At 49.9% G+C, this 18,085-nt stretch overlaps 1 protein-coding gene across 1 annotated transcript in view; it reads left to right on the forward strand.

Moving 5' to 3' along the window:
• The first annotated feature begins 2,911 nt into the window (after positions 1 to 2,911).
• The window catches only part of NOS1 (nitric oxide synthase 1), a 93,314-nt gene continuing 78,140 nt past the window's right edge, over positions 2,912 to 18,085 (forward strand). Inside the window, exon 1 of the mRNA XM_004379038.1 lies at positions 2,912 to 3,755. Within this exon, the coding sequence (XP_004379095.1) occupies positions 3,031 to 3,755 (725 nt within the window). The 5' untranslated portion in view covers positions 2,912 to 3,030. The remainder of the gene's footprint in view (positions 3,756 to 18,085) is intronic.

Below are 18,085 nucleotides of genomic sequence, written 5' to 3' on the forward strand. Positions count from 1 at the left end.
TCTCTCTCTCTCTCTCTCTCTCTCTCTCTCCCCCTCCCTCCCTCAGCAGACACAGAACATGCCTGCCCCTCCCCAGCCCAGCCTCTTTCAATACTTTCCAAAGATCAAGTTTCCTTTCTAGGGTCAAGGTATGGGAGGGAAGTAGCACCCTAATTTCCTAAGCACCAGCCAGTGTCTCTCCTTGATTCTAGAAAGAGAGGGGAAAAGCTGAGTACGCCCAGTAAATGATGAGTGGCCAGTGGGGCTTGCGGGTTGCTTATTTCATCTTTGTTTTTTCTTGGACAAGTTCACGAGCCCAGCCTTGTCCTTTGGTAAGCTCTAGCACAAGCCTGCCTGGGAGCCTTGCCTGCCCAGGCGGTCACCTTCAAGTCCCTTCTTTAATTAGAGAACAGAGCCCAGTTCCACACTCAAGAGAGATCTGGAAGTCACAGCTGTCCCTGCCTCCAACTACATCATGGAGGCCCTGAGTTTGGTTCCCGGGAAAAATGGAGCTGGGGAGAGTTAGGGAGCAAGGACAGGGTAGACCAGTCTTCCCCAGTAAGAAAGGAGCTTGGTGGTTCTGGCTGGTTTTCTCTGCAAACCAGAACCCCAGCCTCAAGCTGCTGAGAGGCACCTAGCCAGTCAGCACACGGGCCGCACACGCTCATGCACAGCAGAGACATGGCACAGCGTGAGAGCGGTGCGTGGATACACAGAGAGAAACACACACACACCACAACGGCAGATGGAGAAGGCAGCCTGGACTGGGCCCGGGGATTCATGATTCCCCACCCACGCAGAGGGGCTGGCGCACTTACGTAATGCAAGCTGCAAAGCGGGAGCCTGAACTCGCTAACCACCCCCTCGGGGGATCCGGGAGGTAGCACCTCCTTCTGGGGGGTGTCTCTGCACCCACCTCCCATCTCAGAGGCAGCAGGGTTTTGTCAGCTGCCTTGGCCCTGGAGTGACCCCAGGAAGTCACTAAAAGGGAAACCAGGGAGTGTCACTTTGCTGGTAGTGGCAGATGGGAGTTCCCTCCTTGTGCTGAAGCGTGATGAAGATGCTGGCAAGATAGGTTGCTGGGATTGGGACAGGGCTGGATTTGAGCTGGGGAGTTAGGAAAAGAGATGGAAGGGTTCTCGGCTGCCCCCCACCCACAGCCATCCCACCTACAACTCACAGATCACCTGCCCCAACCCAGACAGGTAAGGCACTCTTATGTAGCTACACACTTACACAGCCCCCTGCCTACTCCCACAGGTGCCCACACACCCACATCTGGGCCACAGCGCCCCCACCTGGGCACGTGTCAACCTTTGGTACCCCACCACACCCGGTCTCCCCAAGCCTAAGGGAGTTGGTAACTTGGAAATTGCCAGCAAGATTTACATTTCAGGGAGCAAAGTTGGAAGTTGAAAAAACGACTATAACATAAGTTTAAAAGCTCAGACTTAAGAGTGGAGCAGAGCTGTGTTCAAGTCCTCCCCCTGCCATTACTGTCTACGTGACGTTGGATGAGTTACTGAACTTTCCGAAGCTTCGATCTCTTTGTCGATTACAGGTGTTATCAAAGGGGCAAGGATTAAAGGAGGAAGTAACACATAAAGAGCTTAGAGCTTGGCATATAGTAAATACTCAATAAATGTCTGCTGTATTTAGTATATAGTTAGATCTACTTCTGAAAATCAGCCAGTGAAACCCCTTTGGATCACAATGGTCCAATGTGCAACCGATCATGGGGCTGGTACAGGTATGGGCAGCATTTTCTCCCATTGTGCATGAGGTCACCGTCAGTCGGGGGCTAACTGGATGGCAGCTAATAACAATACCAAATATTTAGTCTTTAGGCATTTTTCATCTTCTTTCAACAAACAGTCATCAAGCACCTGCTATACCCTGTGATGACCCTAGAGGTACAGAGTCCACTACTGATGTTTCTCCATGAGGGCTTCACATGGTCTGTGGACCACAAGTGTCCTCCAGGTTCTTTTGTAGACCCATCTCTTGTGGTATTTATAATGTTTGCAATGTGACCAAGGTTCTCCTTTTAAAGCTGGAACAAGTACAAAAATGGCATGTACAAGCCAGTTGGCTTCCCGCATTGGCAGTTCCGTGAAAGACAGCCTCATTCCCATTGCAGTGGGTTTTGTCGCCAGGGCTTTGGGAATGGCTGGAGTGGAAATTCCAAAAGTCCGTGCCAGCTGAGCTTCTGATCTGTGAATGGGGGATGTTTGCAAAACACACAGAGCAAGATGAAGTGGTGAGTTCTAGGGATGGGAAAGACATAAGAGGGGTCTTATGATTCTTGCCATTTGATTTCTGAGCCTGTCTGCCACTGGTTTCCCTGGGAGACCCTTTGGTCCTGGGGAGCTTTGATCATGGAGGTGAAACTAATGGGGAAATGTATACCCCTTTAAGAGAGAAGGAGTTGACTTTCTAGGTTGGCTTCAAAAGTCTGGAGGGTCTTATAGCTAGACTTCTAAGTTGGCTGCATTTTCCATCTTCGTTTTGAAGGTGGTGTTGGGCGCTCCATATCAATCTCTCCTTTTTTCTTCTTTTCATCCCCTCCCTTCTTCCTTCTCTTCAGCTCAAGAGGCCCTAGATCTGACCTGCATCTAATGAGCTGGCAACCACCATGCCCAGAGAATAGACTGCATCTAACGTGCATCACCTCTAGAAACCTCTAGACCCATCTGCCAGACACTGCTCCCCCACATTCTACTGGACGTGTCATTTAGGGACACGTGCCCTGCTTCTCTTGACGTCCACCTGGTCAACCATCATTTCCTTAGAGAACAAGGAGGGAGGCAGATGCACAGAATCATGCCACCGACGGCCAGACAGCAATGAGTGGGTGACGTCAAGTTGACGTCAGAGCCAGAGAAGACCGAAGCCCAAGACCAGCTCGGCTGTACAGCTCCCCCAGTCTCTGCAGCACCATCTCTCCAGCTCCTCCACTGGATAGAGCCTGAAGACTGACTCTTCCTAGGAAAATCATCTTGACTTGATCCACTCGTGGTCTTCAGACAGGACCCTTGGAAGCTGGGCACCATGGAGGAGCCTATGTTCAGTGTCCAGCAAATCCAACCCAACGTCATTTCTGTCCGCCTCTTCAAGCGCAAAGTGGGAGGCCTGGGCTTCCTGGTGAAGGAGCGGGTCACCAAGCCCCCCGTGATTATTTCCGACCTGATTCGAGGGGGTGCTGCGGAGCAGAGTGGCCTCATCCAGGCTGGAGACATCATCCTGGCGGTCAACGGGCGGCCCTTGGTGGACCTGACCTATGACAGTGCCCTGGAGGTGCTCAGGGGCGTTGCCTCCGAGACCCATGTGGTCCTCATTCTGAGGGGCCCTGAGGGCTTCACCACGCACCTGGAGACTACCTTCACTGGGGATGGGACTCCCAAGACCATCCGGGTAACACGGCCCCTGGGTCCCTCCACCAAAGCCGTCGATCTGTCCCACCAGCCATCAGCCAACAAAGAGAAGCCACTGGCAGTGGATGGGGCCATGGGTCCTGGGAATGGGCCTCAGCGTGCCCAAGACAACAGACAGGAAGCCGACTCACTCTCCCACGCCAGTGGCCTGGCCCCCAGGCCCCTGAGCGAGGACCCTGCCAAGAAAAGTGCAGGTGCTGGCCTCCAAGGAGGTGGGGAGAACAATGACCTGCTCAAGGAGATAGAGCCTGTGCTCAACCTTCTCACCAGTGGGGGCAAAGGGATCCACGGAGGAAGACCTGCCAAGGTGGAGACAAAAGACGCAGAAATCCAGGTGGACAGGTAAGACCACACCTCTGTGTATGTGTGTGCATGTGTGCACGTGTGTGCGCTGCAGCTCAACCCCACAGCCCGAAGCCAACCTGAGCGCCCTCAGGCATCTGCACACCACGTCCACTCGGCTACCTTTGCCTCCTTCCCTTAGAATTGCAATCGGCATGACTTCTAGGGTGTGTCTCTTGCCATGAAACCCAGAGCTAATAATCATGGTGGCAAACGTTACGTCTTTGTGTCTTTATCCCATACAGTCTTCCAGACACTCTCCAGGGTGGGCGTTTTTGCGATGCAATTTGTGTTTCCCAAATGAGAAGACTGGGGTTCGGGGGGGAGAGGAGGGGCCTTTCCAGGGGCCACCCAGTGAGTGAGGGGCAGTTGTGCATGGCCAGCTCAGGCTTGTGGGTTATGCCCCAAGCCTGGGAAGAGCAAGGTGGAAGAGCTGAGCCCTGGGCCACCCTCAGCCTAAACCAGCTTTCTCCTCACAACCAGCCGGGGACAAGGAAGGTTCTGATGGGGAGAAACAGAATCAAAGTATAGAAGTGGCCCCAACTCCCAGAAACAGCAGTCTTGCTTGGATTATGTGGGAGCTAAGGCTAGAACTTGAAGAACTGGGTACCAGCCCCTCTGTGTCTTCCAGGCTGGCATTTTCTGATTATGTGGGGGAGAAGAGCTGGCAACATAGTGGGTGATGCCAGCTCCTTCTCTGGGGAGAAATCAGCAGCAGGATCTGGTGGTTGGAGAATAGCAGGTCAGGAGATGAGAGAGACAGACAGACATTGATCGATTCCTCTCTGCCCCCTTTCACTCTCACCTTTGATCTGGCACTGACTCTCCAGCGGCTGTTGCTGCGAGGGTGGATCTAGGACCCTTCTTATCTAGGGCTTAGGTCTGGGGCCACCCAGATGTCCAGGCCAAGACTGCCCACACCCTTCCCCAAGAACCCCCTGAGTGCCCCAAGACCATCTAGTGGTCTCCAGGAAGCCCTGCAGGGGCCTGGATTAAAGTAAATCTCCAGGCCCTGCCTTCATTCATTTAACAGATGTTCGTTGGGGACCTACTGTGTGCCAAGCACTGTTCTGAGCACTAGGAATGCAGCAGTGAATGAAACAGGCAAAGATCCCTGACTTTGAGGAGTTTACAGTGTAGTGAGGAAGACAGATGGACAACAAACAAGATCTCAAAAAAACAAACAAACCAACGAACCTATTGCGGTCAAGTCAATTTTTACTCACAGTGACCCTATAGGACAGAGCAGAACTGCCCCATAGGGTTTCCAAGGAGTGGCTGGTGGAACTGCCAACCCTTTGGTTAGCAGCTGGGCCCTTAACCACTACACCACCAGGGCTCCACAAGCAAGATGAATATGTAAAATATGTAGCACGTTAGTGATGTGTGCTAAGGAGAGAACAAAGCTGGGAGAGGGAGTGTTGGGAGGGTAAGATTTTAGATAGGAAGGCTAGGGCAGGTCTCACTAGGAAGGTGACATTTAAAGACCTTTAGGAAGGGAGAGGGGAGTGAGCTTCGTAGCTTTCTGGGGAAAGAGCATTCCAAACAGAGGGACAGGAAGTGCAAAGGCCCTGAGGCAGGACAGCACCTGGCATATGTGAGGAATTGAATGGGATCCATTCCTCCCTCCTGATGGGGCAGCCTTCAAAATGCCCTTTGGCAGGCCCCTCAGTCCCTGGCAGCCCACCTTTGCCCACCATTGCATCCTGGAGTTTTCCCAACTTCCCACACCTGGGCCAAACTGAGCCAGTTCCAGCAAGACCCCTGAGCCCCCCAGGTAGGAGGATGGAGGCTCCATCTGGAAGTCCCTGGGCAGAAGGGAAGTGAGAATCTCTCACTGCCCTTTGAGACCCTGCCCTCCAACCCACTCCTTCTCTCTTCTGCAAGTTCTCCTGGGGACCCTGGAGGGTCACCTGCACCTTTGGGCTATGTCTCCAGGAGAAGAGGAGTAGAATGTTGGCCTCCAGTGCACAACAGGGCTTGGTGTGAACCTCCTGATGGGCCAGGAAGCAGAGCTGGGGCACAGGACCTGTCCTCAGCATTCTCCCAGCTGGCAGAGATCTGGGGCCTGGTTCACCCAGGACCTACATGGTCGGCCTCGCAGGCTGGAACCCAGTCATCAGGGGAACAGCCTCCCCCAGGGGTCCCTAGCTGAGGGCATGTCTAGACCTTGGAGCATCTTCTGAGCCTCCCACATGTCCCAGCATCATCTTCAGTTAGCTTAAATTCTAAAGTGGCTTTAAAAAACCAAACCAAACCAGTTGCCATCAAATCAATTCCTCCTCAGGGTGATCCCATGTGTGTCAGAGTAGAATTGCACTCCATAGGGTTTTCTTAGCTGTAACTTTTATGGAAGCAGATTGCCAGACCTTTCTTCCGAGGCACCTCTATGTGGGTTCGAACTGACAACCTTTTAGGTTAATAGTTGAGTGCAAACCATTTGTGCCACCTAGGGACATATAAAAAATGGCTTTAGAATCCAGAATAAATGACGTCGGTCTTATTTCCGAGGAGGTGTTGAAAACTACCCATCCTCAAAGACTACCCCTGGTATGACCTCTCCCTCCCAAGCCTGTCCGTCCCTCGCTATTCCTCAACACCACCTCACCCAAGATGAGCCCGAGGACGCTGAATGGGGGCCCCTGTCTTACATTAGGAGCCCTGGTGGTGCAGTGGTTAAAAGCTGGGCTGCTAACCAAAAGGTCAGCAGTTCAAATCCACCAGCTGCTCCTTGGAAACCCTATGAGGCAATTCTGCTCTGCCCTATAGGGTCGCCATGAGTTGGAATCGACTCGATGGCAATGGGTATGGTGTGGTATGTCTTACCTTATGTAGGCGGAGTCCTCTCCCCGTGACTGTATCTAATGTTCCACACACTTAGTTCCGATTCTCCACTGGGCACGGGGTGGTGAGTGTCAGACTTCCCAGGGCTCTATTTTACTCATACCGCCCACCACCCTGGGAATCTGAATCTCCACATGGGATGTGGAAAAGTCCCCCAGAGGGTCCCAATGCACCCCTCCCTGCCACAGTTATGAGTGGGGGGACCGTCTCTCCCAGGTGACAGTTTGGGACATGGAGATGTGGTCCGGGACACTAGGCTTGGATGTGATTGTAGAATGTAAAGGACTGTAATGGGAATCCTCTTGGTAACCCAGCCCTGGGAGACCTCTCCAAAAACTGTTGCAGGGAAGTGTCTCCTGCCTTTGTTTCCCCCACAGATGGGAGAAGGACAAGCAGGTGTAACAAGGGGTCCTTCTCTGGCAGGCCTATTTTCCCAGCTCAGGGGGCTTCCTCCAAGCTCTCTGCCTGCCCTTACCCATCACAGTCCCCCCTCGAATGACCCTGTCTCAACTTGCATATGATGCAGTAGTTTGACCAAAAGCAGCAGAAAAAACTGCTTCAGAGAAGGTAAGGCTTGGAAGAAATTAACAGGCACACTGAGGTGAGTGGCCGTCAAGATTGGTACTATTGTATAATAACCCATTGGTTGCCATCTGTGTCAGACCTAAAGCCCCCTCCCCCCTCCACTTTTTAACAAATATATCAAAACGCCCCCTTTACTAATTGAAGTTCCTGGGTCGTGCAACCAGTTAAGGTGCTCAGCTGCTAACCGAAAGGTGAAAGATTCAAGTCCACCCAGAGGTGCCTCGGAAGAAAGGCCTGGCAATTTACTTCCAAAAATTTAGTCATTGAAAGCCTATGGAGCACAGGTATACTTGGACACACATGAAGTCACCATGAGTCAGAATCGACTCAGCAACCGCAGCAGCACCCCCATATCCACAGGGATACATTCCAGAACCTCCCATGGTTGCCTGAAACCGCAGGTAGTACCGAACCCTGTATATACTATGATTTGTCCTGTACATACATACGTATGATAAAGTTTAGTTTATAAATTAGACACAGAGATTGGCAACAATAACTAACATTAAAACAAAACAATTATAACAGTATACTGTAATAAAACTTACGTGAATGACGGAACGAGACGGCGTGAGATTTCATCATGCCACATACTCATTTAACATTTTCCAATGGCTGTTGACCGCGGGTAACCGAAACCGCAGAAAGCGAAACCGCGGATAAGGGAGGAAGGTTCATGTGATTTTTTTTTCTTTTTTTCCCAATTGGAAGTTGATTCATGGATACTTTAACATAGCTACACTTAAATTTTTAAAATCGGTATGAGGCCGTAACAGTAAATGAAGGAGATGTAACATAAAAGTAATTTCTAATACAGTGACACGTATTTTGTTATACCGATGTTCAGGCATGACTACACTGAAAGGGTCAGACGTTTGCGCCTGAACATAGAATCACTGTGAACATGACGGTGTCAGATGCAGACTAACACAGGTGTGTTTTGGCATCTCCAATGCCATCAGCAGCATCACCTTGGGGATGTGATTTTCTGTAGACCCCTGCTAGAACGAAGTTTTATCATTCCTTGACTTATCCAGTAGTCACTTGCATGGAAAGTTCAGTGTATTTTAAAGCCATGCTTTTGTGTAAGACAGAGTCAGGATCTTGGCTCAGGAATTTAAAGCATGCGTTTTATATACTAGTTGCTGTTGAGTTGAACTGTGCCCCGTATGGTTTTCAGTGGCTGATTTTTTAGAAGCAGATTGCTAGGCTTTTCTTCCAAGGTACTCACTGGAAGTTCAAGTCCACCTAGAGGTGCCTCAGAAGAAAGTCCTGGCGATCTACTTCTGAAAAATCAGACATTGAAAACCCTATGGAGTGCAGTTCTACTGTGACACACATGGGGTTGCCATGAGTCAGAGTCGGTTTGACAGCAACTGGTTGATTTTTATATACGTGAATGTCCAAAGATTATATGGCTGTCTGGATTGTTCTTGTCGTGTGGGTTTGCCCCTTACATTGTAAGATGTCCCCAACCCTTGATACTCCCTCCCTCCCTCTACAATGTCTCTATCATTGGAAGAACAAAAACTGCTCCTTCGAATTGCCACATGCCTCTTAGGGGCTGAAATAAGTGCCTCATTAAGAATCAGCACCCCAAGTGAGGAAATGCAAGTCCAAAGACAGACCTTTGGGGTCACTCTGGGATCCAGCATGAAGTGGAGAATTTGAGCCCCTTGGAACCCACAGCTGCCTGGGAAATATTCATTCTCCCAATGACTTCTGCATCCGGGCATCCCTGGATGCTGGATAAACAGTCACTAGCCCAAGCCACCAGCTGGCCTGGTTGACAGTGAGACTGACTGCCCACCAGGTCCCACTTCCCACCTCCAGGTCTCACTCCCCAGTCTGTGGCTTCAGGGGCCAAGCAGAGGCTGGGACCATCACCAATTCACAGCAGTGCCCGTCTCTCCTGCTTTGGTGCCCTCATTTTTTTCCTTTCATCTTTCCTCTTGGAAACAGCATCCCGCTCCACCCATTCCCTTTCCCTCATGGGCCATCCCTGGTCCTGCTGTTTGTGGGGGGGTGGCATTTATTTTGTTGGAGAGAGTGGTGCTTACTCTAGAGATAGTCTCATCCCTTCGTCCCAGGAGGAAGGTGCACCTGGCAAGTGATGGCTGCACAGGAGGGAAGTGAGGAAGGGAGGGGTGTATCCAGGGGCTTCTGGAACCTTCTGCACTGGGAGCAGTCACTTTAAAATGCTGCATGTCAGAGAATATCCAGGTTGCTCAGCTTGCTGCCCTGAAGGAGGGTTCTAAAGAGGCCAAGCTCCTCGATCTAGCATCCATCTGTCCGAGCCGGTCACCCTCACTCCCTCCCACTTGCAGCATACTCGGTAATTTACAAACTGCCTTCACAAAAGTCAAGGCTTGTGTGAATTCTGCTCCCTCTCTAGGGCATGTGGTTTTAGTCCCCTCTTACAGATGAAGGCACTGAGGCTCAGAGAGGTGAAGCAACTTGCTCAGGGTCACACAGCACTGGCCACACAGAAGTGTCCTAGTTCTATATAGATGTCTCACAAATGAGTGCCAAGAGTTAGGGGAAACCAGGCAAAAGAATGTGTCCAGAACTGTGGAAATCCATTTTGGTCCAGAGAGTGAGCTTAACGGAGGGTCCTCTTTCTGTGGCAATTCTGAGTTTTAGAGTCATTATTATAGTTACCTACTACTGAGCACATGAGTGAGCCTGGCCCTAGGTCAAGGTATTTGCATCAGGTAATTCATTTATTCCTCACAGCCCTCCTCTGAGATGTAGATCATCTTGTTTTCCCCATTTTCTTGATGTGGAAACCAAGGTTTAGAGGGGCACGGTCACTTGTCCCAGCTCTCACAGCTAGCAAGCGACAAGCCCACACTCTTGACTGTTACTGACCTGGTCTTTTGTACCGTGGGCTACAGTGCGCTTGGCTGCTATTAGCCATTGAGTTTCTGAAGACATGGGAATATTTTCTCAGGGTCCAAAAGGGAAACGGAGGCCCTGAGACACCATCTACTAAAGACAGCACCCCCCGCATCGAGCTACCCCAAGCCCCAGGCATCAGTCAAGACAAGAGGTCTACCTGGGTTAGATGAGGGCCCCCTCTCATTTGCTCTGTGCTTCTCATTCCCTTCCCTCCTTCCATGGTCTTGGAAACAGACCTATTATCCCAGACATCTGTAGCTCTCCCTCATTTTGTTAAGGATGGACTTTACTTAATGAGAGAAATTTGAGAGGTAAGGGACAAAATCAAAAGGCCCCACTGTTCTGCTAAGGGTGCTTCCTGCACCACAGTTCTCACCGTTTAAACCCCACATTTTATTGTCTCTGAATCCTCAGCATTTAGCTCTGAGCTTGACCTAGCGTAGGCCCTGCTGGAATAAAGGGAGGGAGGGAGGGAGGAAGGGAGGGAGGGAAGAAAGAAGCAAGGAGGAAGGGAGGGAAGGAAGGAAGAAAAGAGAAAGAAAGGGAGGGAGAAGGAAGGAAGGAGGGAGGGAGGAAGGAAGGTTGGTTCCCCCACACTCACTCTCTGGACAGCCTGGAGGGCAGGTGTGTCAGCTTTCACTCAGCAGGACAGAGGTAGTTAGAACTCTCCCCACTGAATGACCTCAGATCAACCACCTTGCATTGATTCCAGGACTGTCTGATTCAGGAATTCCGCCCAGGCTGCGCTTGACACGCCTCATAGCTTTAAATCACTCCAATGGCATTTTTCAGCCAAAGAACTGAATCCAATAACTTTGCCTTCACACCAAATGTCAGTGCAGTTTTTCATTCTCGCCTTGACCCCTTGGTTGTGGGTGGCTCCCCACTCCCCACCCTCACCCCACCCAGTCCATCCTTTCGTGAGTAGGGGAGAGAGGTCCTCCTTTGTCACAGTTATTACACTTGCATTGTGTCCTCCTCCCATCAATATCCCTGCTGTCTTGTCAGGTGGGTACCCAGCCCTTCATTCTGGAAAGAGCTATGGAATGAGCCACCCACCATCCACCAAAGCATGTGTGTAACCAGAGGGCTTCTGTCCATGTCCCATTCAATGGTTATTTATTGAGTATCTGTTCTGCCCCGGATACTGTTCTCAGCACTGGGGGTCCAATGGTGACCAAGCCAGAGGAGAGAGGCGTCTCTTCCCATGGGGCCATATTCTGGTGGGAGACATAGACGAGACACGTCAGATAGATGCATCTGGTCACTTTAGATAGTGATGCATGTCATGAAAACAGGGTGACTTGAAGAAAAGTGACTTGGAGCTGGATAGAGCATTAGATCGAGGGGTCAAGAAAGGCCTCTGAAGAGGTGACATTTGTACTGAGACCAGAAGGCGCCAACCATGTGAAATCTAGGGAAGGGTGTTCCTGGCACAGGGCACAGCAGGAGCAAAGGCCCTGAGGCAGGAACAGGTTGAGGTGTTCAAGGAACTAAAGAAGGCCTTATTGTGGCCAGGCCCTGGGCTGACCAATAGCTGCCCCATCACCATTACTCTGAGGTCTCACTGGACTCAGGGTTCATGACCTGGCTTCTAGCACCACACCCCCCACCCCTTATCACTCATCAGCTACATGTTTTAGGAAAGCCTCTTGACCTCTCTGAGCCTCAGTTTCCCTACTTATGAAAATGGGATGTGGACCAGATGAGTTGTAAGATTCCTTCTAGAACTACCATTTAGCTTCCACCTAAAGGTCAATGGTGGCCACACCCATGGCAGGCTAAGCAACTGACCACTCCAGCTCCTTCCAGGCCGCACCGGAATATTCACTGCTCCATTCTACCTCTCTGGAACATCGCTGCAGGGGGAGGAGCTTGAACATCCCTTTAGGTCAGAGGTCACAAAAGGGTGGGAGGGGGTATAGGGGGGCTTGAGGGTCATTGCCAGTTCTCCCACAAGTTTTGTTTGGCCTGCAGAATTTTCTGATAAAGTAAATTGGTGGCCAAATAGGGAAATCAAGAGATTTCACATTAAATCTGGTTTCCAGTCTCTTGCACCCAAAAATCAGAAGAGCTATTAATGCAGAGTTCATATCTAGTTGGGGGAAACAGCTGCAGGCTCCAGGAAGGGGCTGTCCTGGGCTCTCCATTTCACCAGTGTCCAAACTCAGCCCAATCCATTCCTTGGCTTTACCAGCCTGGACACTGTAGATATTTTAGTTGGAGAATCTGCCCCGCTTTTGTGATATTCATCATTAGAGTCGTGATGGTTCCTGAGCCCAAAGGACGTCACCCCACTTCTGAGCTACAGCTTTCGCCATGTAGTTTCTGCTCTCAGAACCATACGTTTCTATTTATCGAGGACATTCCCCACTCCCCTCAGTGCTGAAGAGCTTCTTGGAGACCCCAGTCCTGGTCTCCACAGCCCCCAAGTCCTCTTGCTTTAAGTCAACTGCCAGCATCAGGGACCAAGTGGAGGCAGAAACCTAAGGCTGTTGGAGTGTGGAGGGCAAGGAGAAGGGGGAGTCAGGGAGAGCTTGGTGTCTGCCGACAGTGCCAACACCAGCTGCTCCTCAGCCGGCCTGAGCAGAGGCAGCCCCCGCCTCCTGCACCCTGCACACAGGCTGGCCCACCTGCCTCCCACCCAGGTCCTTGGAGTGATCAGTGGTCAGCACTGGGGCGGCAGACGCACCCTCATGTTTCCTGTGAAGTTGGAACTAGGACCCTGTCTCCTCGGTGTGAGAGGTCGGGGGACCTGGCTCTCTGTGACCCTCAGTTGGAAGGATCTCCCACTGGCAAAGGTGCTCAGAAGGTTTAGAGATGCTAGACTGACTCGGCTTGGATACGGTCATCCAGCTAGCGAAGTGGTAGAAAAAGGACTTCAGTGCTTGCCAGAATGCATAGAAAATGCTCGCCAGGTGGGAGGCAGAGCTCCATACCTGTCCTTACAGCGGAACCACAATGGATCGGAGGAGATAGGGGGAGGGGACTGGAGGAAGGGAGGGAAGATAGGAAGGGTGACATCTCTAAACCTTTCTTCCTAGTCGGACTTAGTCTGGAAGCTCCACTGAAACCTGTTCAGCCTCATAGCAACACGCAAGCCTCCACTGACAGATGGGTGGTGGCTGCGCATGAGGTGCATCGGCTGGAATCGAACCCAGGTCTCCCGCATGGAAGGCGAGAATCCTACCACTGCCCCCAATAGAATTTCTCCGTTTCTGTCTAATCAGCTCATGAGCAAATTAATAGTAAGTGCAGTAGCAGGTGCCACGCTGCTAAGTGTTTTAAGCTTTATCTCATTTAACCATTGCAGCAACCCTGTGAACTAAGTACTGCTGTTGTTAGGTGCTGTCAAGTGGTTCCGACTAACGGCGACCCTATGTACAACAGAACCCTGGGGGCATAGTCGTTAAGAGCTATGGCTGCTAACCAAAAGGTCGGCAGTTTGGATCCACCAGGCACTCCTTGGAAACCCTGTGGGGCAGTTCTACTCTGTCCTATAGGGTCACTATGAATGAAACACTGCCCAGTCCTGCACCATTGTCAAAATCGTTACTGTGTTTGAGCCTATTGTTGCCGTCACTTTTATACATGAGTAAACTGAGGCTGAGAAAGGTTAGATGAAGTGTCCAATGTTGCATCGTTTAACAAAACCAAGAGTCGAGCCCAGTTTAATTCAATTCTACAAGCCATGTTCATAGCCAGCATACTATATTCATGAAGCAGGTAGATCCCAGGGAGAGCAGATTTGGGGCAATAATTCCATATGTTATTGCCCTTAGACCTGGTTATCACTGACAGCTTGTGGGTTGGGAGTCTAACTAAAGTTACTTCTGATTTGGCTCCTGGGTGAACGGAAGCAGAATAGCTCAACCTGGATGTACCCGTGGCCTCGTATTAAAAATATTCTCCTCTGCTCATCACACAGAGTCTAAAATCAGTTTGTGTTGGCAAAACACTGTGAATACATTATTTAAACAAAGGTGTTAATGGCTTTAAAAAAAAAAAAAAAAGGATAGCAGTAAAAGAAGCTCTTCCTGCAAATTCACACTGGAAAGCTGGAGAGAAACAAGCCACCGAATCCATTTTGGAGCTGCCTCGCTAGTGGTAATTTTTGTAAAGTGGCCTCATTCAGCAAGAGATGTTGGGCTTCTCGCTCCGTCGTCTCTGGTTTGGAAGGGACATCCTGCCCCGTTTTTCCTGTCTGGGTTAAAAAGGACAGGGTGCTGAGCTGAGCATCAGTCAGAGCTGCTTTCAAATATCGGTTCTGCTAAGTGCTTATTGTGGAGCCTCGGGAATCTTACGTAACCTCTCTGGGCTCAGTTTTTTAAATTTGTAACATGGAACTTTTAATGTCTGTTGAGATAAAATGAAATAACTTCTGTACAAGTACCTCAAAAAAAAGCCTGTTGCCATAGAGTTGATTCTGACTCATAGCGATCCTATAGGACAAAGTAGAACTGCCCCATAGGGTTTCCAGGGCTGTAATCTTTAGGGAAGCAGATCACCAGGTCTTTCTCCTGTGGAGCAACTGGTGAGTTCAAATAGGCAGGGACGGATTACCCAATAAGCAAGGTATGCGATGTGGTAAAAGCCGTGTGAAATTGTTCGCCACAGATTTAGTACCAAAAAAAAAAAAAACAAAACCACCCTTTGCCATCTGGTTGACTTGTAGCAACCCTATAGGACAGAGTAGAACTGCCTCAGAGGGTTTCCAAGTAGCAGTTAGTGGCTTTGAAGTGCTGACCTTTAACTACCACGCCACCAGGTCTCCTACAGATTAGTAAGTAAACAAAATTAAGCCCATGCTTATCTTGTTTACTATAAACCACTACATACCATGCTTACTGGTTAATCCACCCCGAACCGCTGTCCTTTTGGTTAGCAGCTGAGCACTTAACCACTGTGCCACCAGGGATCCTTGTGCTAGTACGTAGTACATTATACAAACCAGTTGTCATGGAGTCAATTCTTACTCATGGCGACCCCACATGTGTCAGAGTAGAACTATGTTCCAGAGGGTTTTCAATGGCTGATTTTTTGAAAGTAGATCACCGGGTCCTTCTTCTGAGGACTCAAACTGCTAACTTTCGGTTAGCAGCCAAGCTTGTTAACCCCTTGAACCACCCGGGGACTTCTTAGTATGTCTTAAGCATCTATCATCTACTGTTTTTTGAGCATCTATGATCGTCCACGGTACGTGCTCAAAAATGATTAGCCTCCACCTTTCTCTGCTGATTCTCATTCATGGCCACGTGATATTGTCGGATCGGGAGTTTTAGAGCCACAAGAGAGCTGAGTGACATTTAGAGCAGCCTCTCCACAGACATCTCCTCTGTTTATCACCACATAGGTAAACCATTGACTTGGGAAATGTCTGTAATCCAGAGCTGCTCTCGGTGTGTTTTGGTGACATTTTAAAAGCGGGTAAAACAGAATGTTCCCTCTGACAATTGCAGACCTCTCCAAGCAGGAGAAGAACAGAAGTGGCTTTGACGTGGACCATTGGGATTATGTTAAACATAGCAGAGGGGGCATCTGGCTGGCCCTGGGTGAGCAGCTGGGTGGGGGGGACATAGACTTGGCCCTGATTTCTGGTTCATCCCAAATAATGGTCAGCACCAAATTTGGAGGGGAGGCAGATTATGGAGTTAGGATCAGGAGTCCTCAAAGCTGAGAACATAGAACAGAGGGCCAGACAAGGGCCAGCCTGGACCCTGGGACCCAAACTGAGATGGGCAACAGAGCAAGCTGCACTGCCAAGTTGGGGAACAGACAGATGCTGTAGTCAGGAAAACTGGATGGGAGGATCAAACAGAGGTAGGCTGTCAGGAAACAGGAGGGCAGCACCTATGCGGCAGAAGAACAGAGAGGAGACAGGGCTGGTGGGGAGATCTGGATTTTGACCCAAAGCCACATCTCAGCCATGATACTTCTCACAGTCTCCGAGGATGGCCAGGCTAAGGAAACTTGCCTGCCATAGCTTCGTCCTGAGCCTGTTAGAGTCCAAGGGCGGGGATCCAGGAAAGCTTAGTGGTTAAGAGGTCAGGCTCTGGAGTCAAGAACAAACCTGGGTTAAATCACAATTCCGCCATTACTAGCGGCGTGACTGAGTCTAATGACTTAACTTTTCTGAACCCCCACGTCCTCATCGGAGGGTGATTGTGAGGATGATGGTGGTGGCAGTGAAGATGCTGATGATGGTGAGGATGAAGGGGGGGAGGAGGATGTTGATGATGGTGATGCCAGTCATCATAGTAATGACGATGGTGATTATGATGAGTGTGATGATAATGATGATATAATGATGTGTATGATGTGATGATGGTGGTCATGTGATGGTGATTGTGAGAGTGATGATGGTCATGCTGATGAGGAGAAGGAGGTGATGATTAGGAGAGTAATGTTGGTTATGACGTTGTTGATGATACTGATGGTGATGATGATGGTGGTTATGGTGATGATGATGGTGACGGTGATCATGGTAGAAATGATAGTTATACTGGTAAGGAGGAGAAAGACAATAGTCATGATAGTGATATGGTATGATCGTGGTGATGGCTGTGATGGTGGTGGTGGCACTGATGAGGATCATGATAACAGACGGCAATAGTGAGAGCCTCTACTTTAGAATGGATGTGAAGAGTGGACTAGAATACTTGGCTCTGCCACTAACTGTGTGAGCAACTTAATTCTTTCTCTCACTTTTCTCATCTGTATAATGGAAAGTAATAATCCTTCCTACCTCTTAGGCTTGTCACCAGGACTGTTGTTTTTGTCGGGTGCCATCGCGTCGATTCTGACTCATAGCGACCCCATGTACAGCAGAACAAAGCACTGCCCGATCCTGCACCATCCTCAAAATCGTTGTTATGCTTAAAACCATTGTTGCAGCCACTGTGTCCATCCATCTCGTTGAGGGTCTTCCTCTTTTTCGCTGACCCTCTACTTTACCAAGCATGATGGCCTTCTCCAGGGATTGATCCCTCCTGACAACATGACCAAAGGACGTGAGACGTAGTCTCACCATCCTTGCTCCTAAGGAGCATTCTGGTCACACTTCTTCCAAGACAGATTTGTTCGTTCTTTTGGCGGTCCACGGTATTTCAGTATTCTCCAACACCACAGTTCAAAGGCATCAATTCTTCTTCAGTCTTCCTTATTCATTGTCCAGCTTTCACAAAGACTAGATTAGTTAAAATACATGTTAAGTACTTAGCACTGTGCTTGGCACATGATAAGTGCTTAACAAACTCTAGCTATCATTATTAACACTGTTATATTGTTGTTGCTGTATTCCCCTTATTTTCAGAATCATTTCTCTTTAGCCTCAGCTGGTATCACTCAAAGCCTTAGTCAGGGCTGGAATGACCCTGGCTCACAGGACCTTCCCTACGCCTCTCACCTCCTACTCTCCCCACTGTTAAGGCTCATGGGCATTACGGTAGCCAAACGAAAAAATCAACCAGTTGCTGTTTTGACTTATGGCAACTCCACGTGCGTTAGAGTAGGACTGTGCTCCATAGGGTTTTCAGTGGCTGATTTTTTGAAAGTAGAACACCAGGCCTTTCTTCTGATGCACCTCTGGGTGGACTCAAACCTCCAACCTTTCTGTTGGCATCTGAGTGCATTAACTATTTGCACCACACAGGAACTCCACTACAGTGTCCAGGGTGTCACAGTACCTGGGGCTGCACTAGAAGATGGGCCTCCTGTGTTCCCACATCTGTGAAATTCGGGAAGGTGGAGAGATGAGCAAAATCCTGAAGCCACATCCACCAAGAGGGGTGTGTGTGCCAGCCATCTGTGCCCACTTGAATGAGCTCACTTTCATGCTTGACAACTGGGACTCACTGGCCACTTTACGAAGCAGCAGGCTGGTCACCCAAACCTCCTGGTCCTGTAGAGAGTCATGTAAGTGAACCACCAAGGTTCTGAGCACACTCAGGATTTCAGGCCAGGGTCACCAGCTGGTCATGCCTGGCATCCCCTCTTTCCTC

This window comes from Trichechus manatus, unplaced genomic scaffold, assembly GCF_000243295.1.
Source record: "Trichechus manatus latirostris isolate Lorelei unplaced genomic scaffold, TriManLat1.0 scaffold00061, whole genome shotgun sequence".
NCBI lineage: Eukaryota > Metazoa > Chordata > Mammalia > Sirenia > Trichechidae > Trichechus > Trichechus manatus.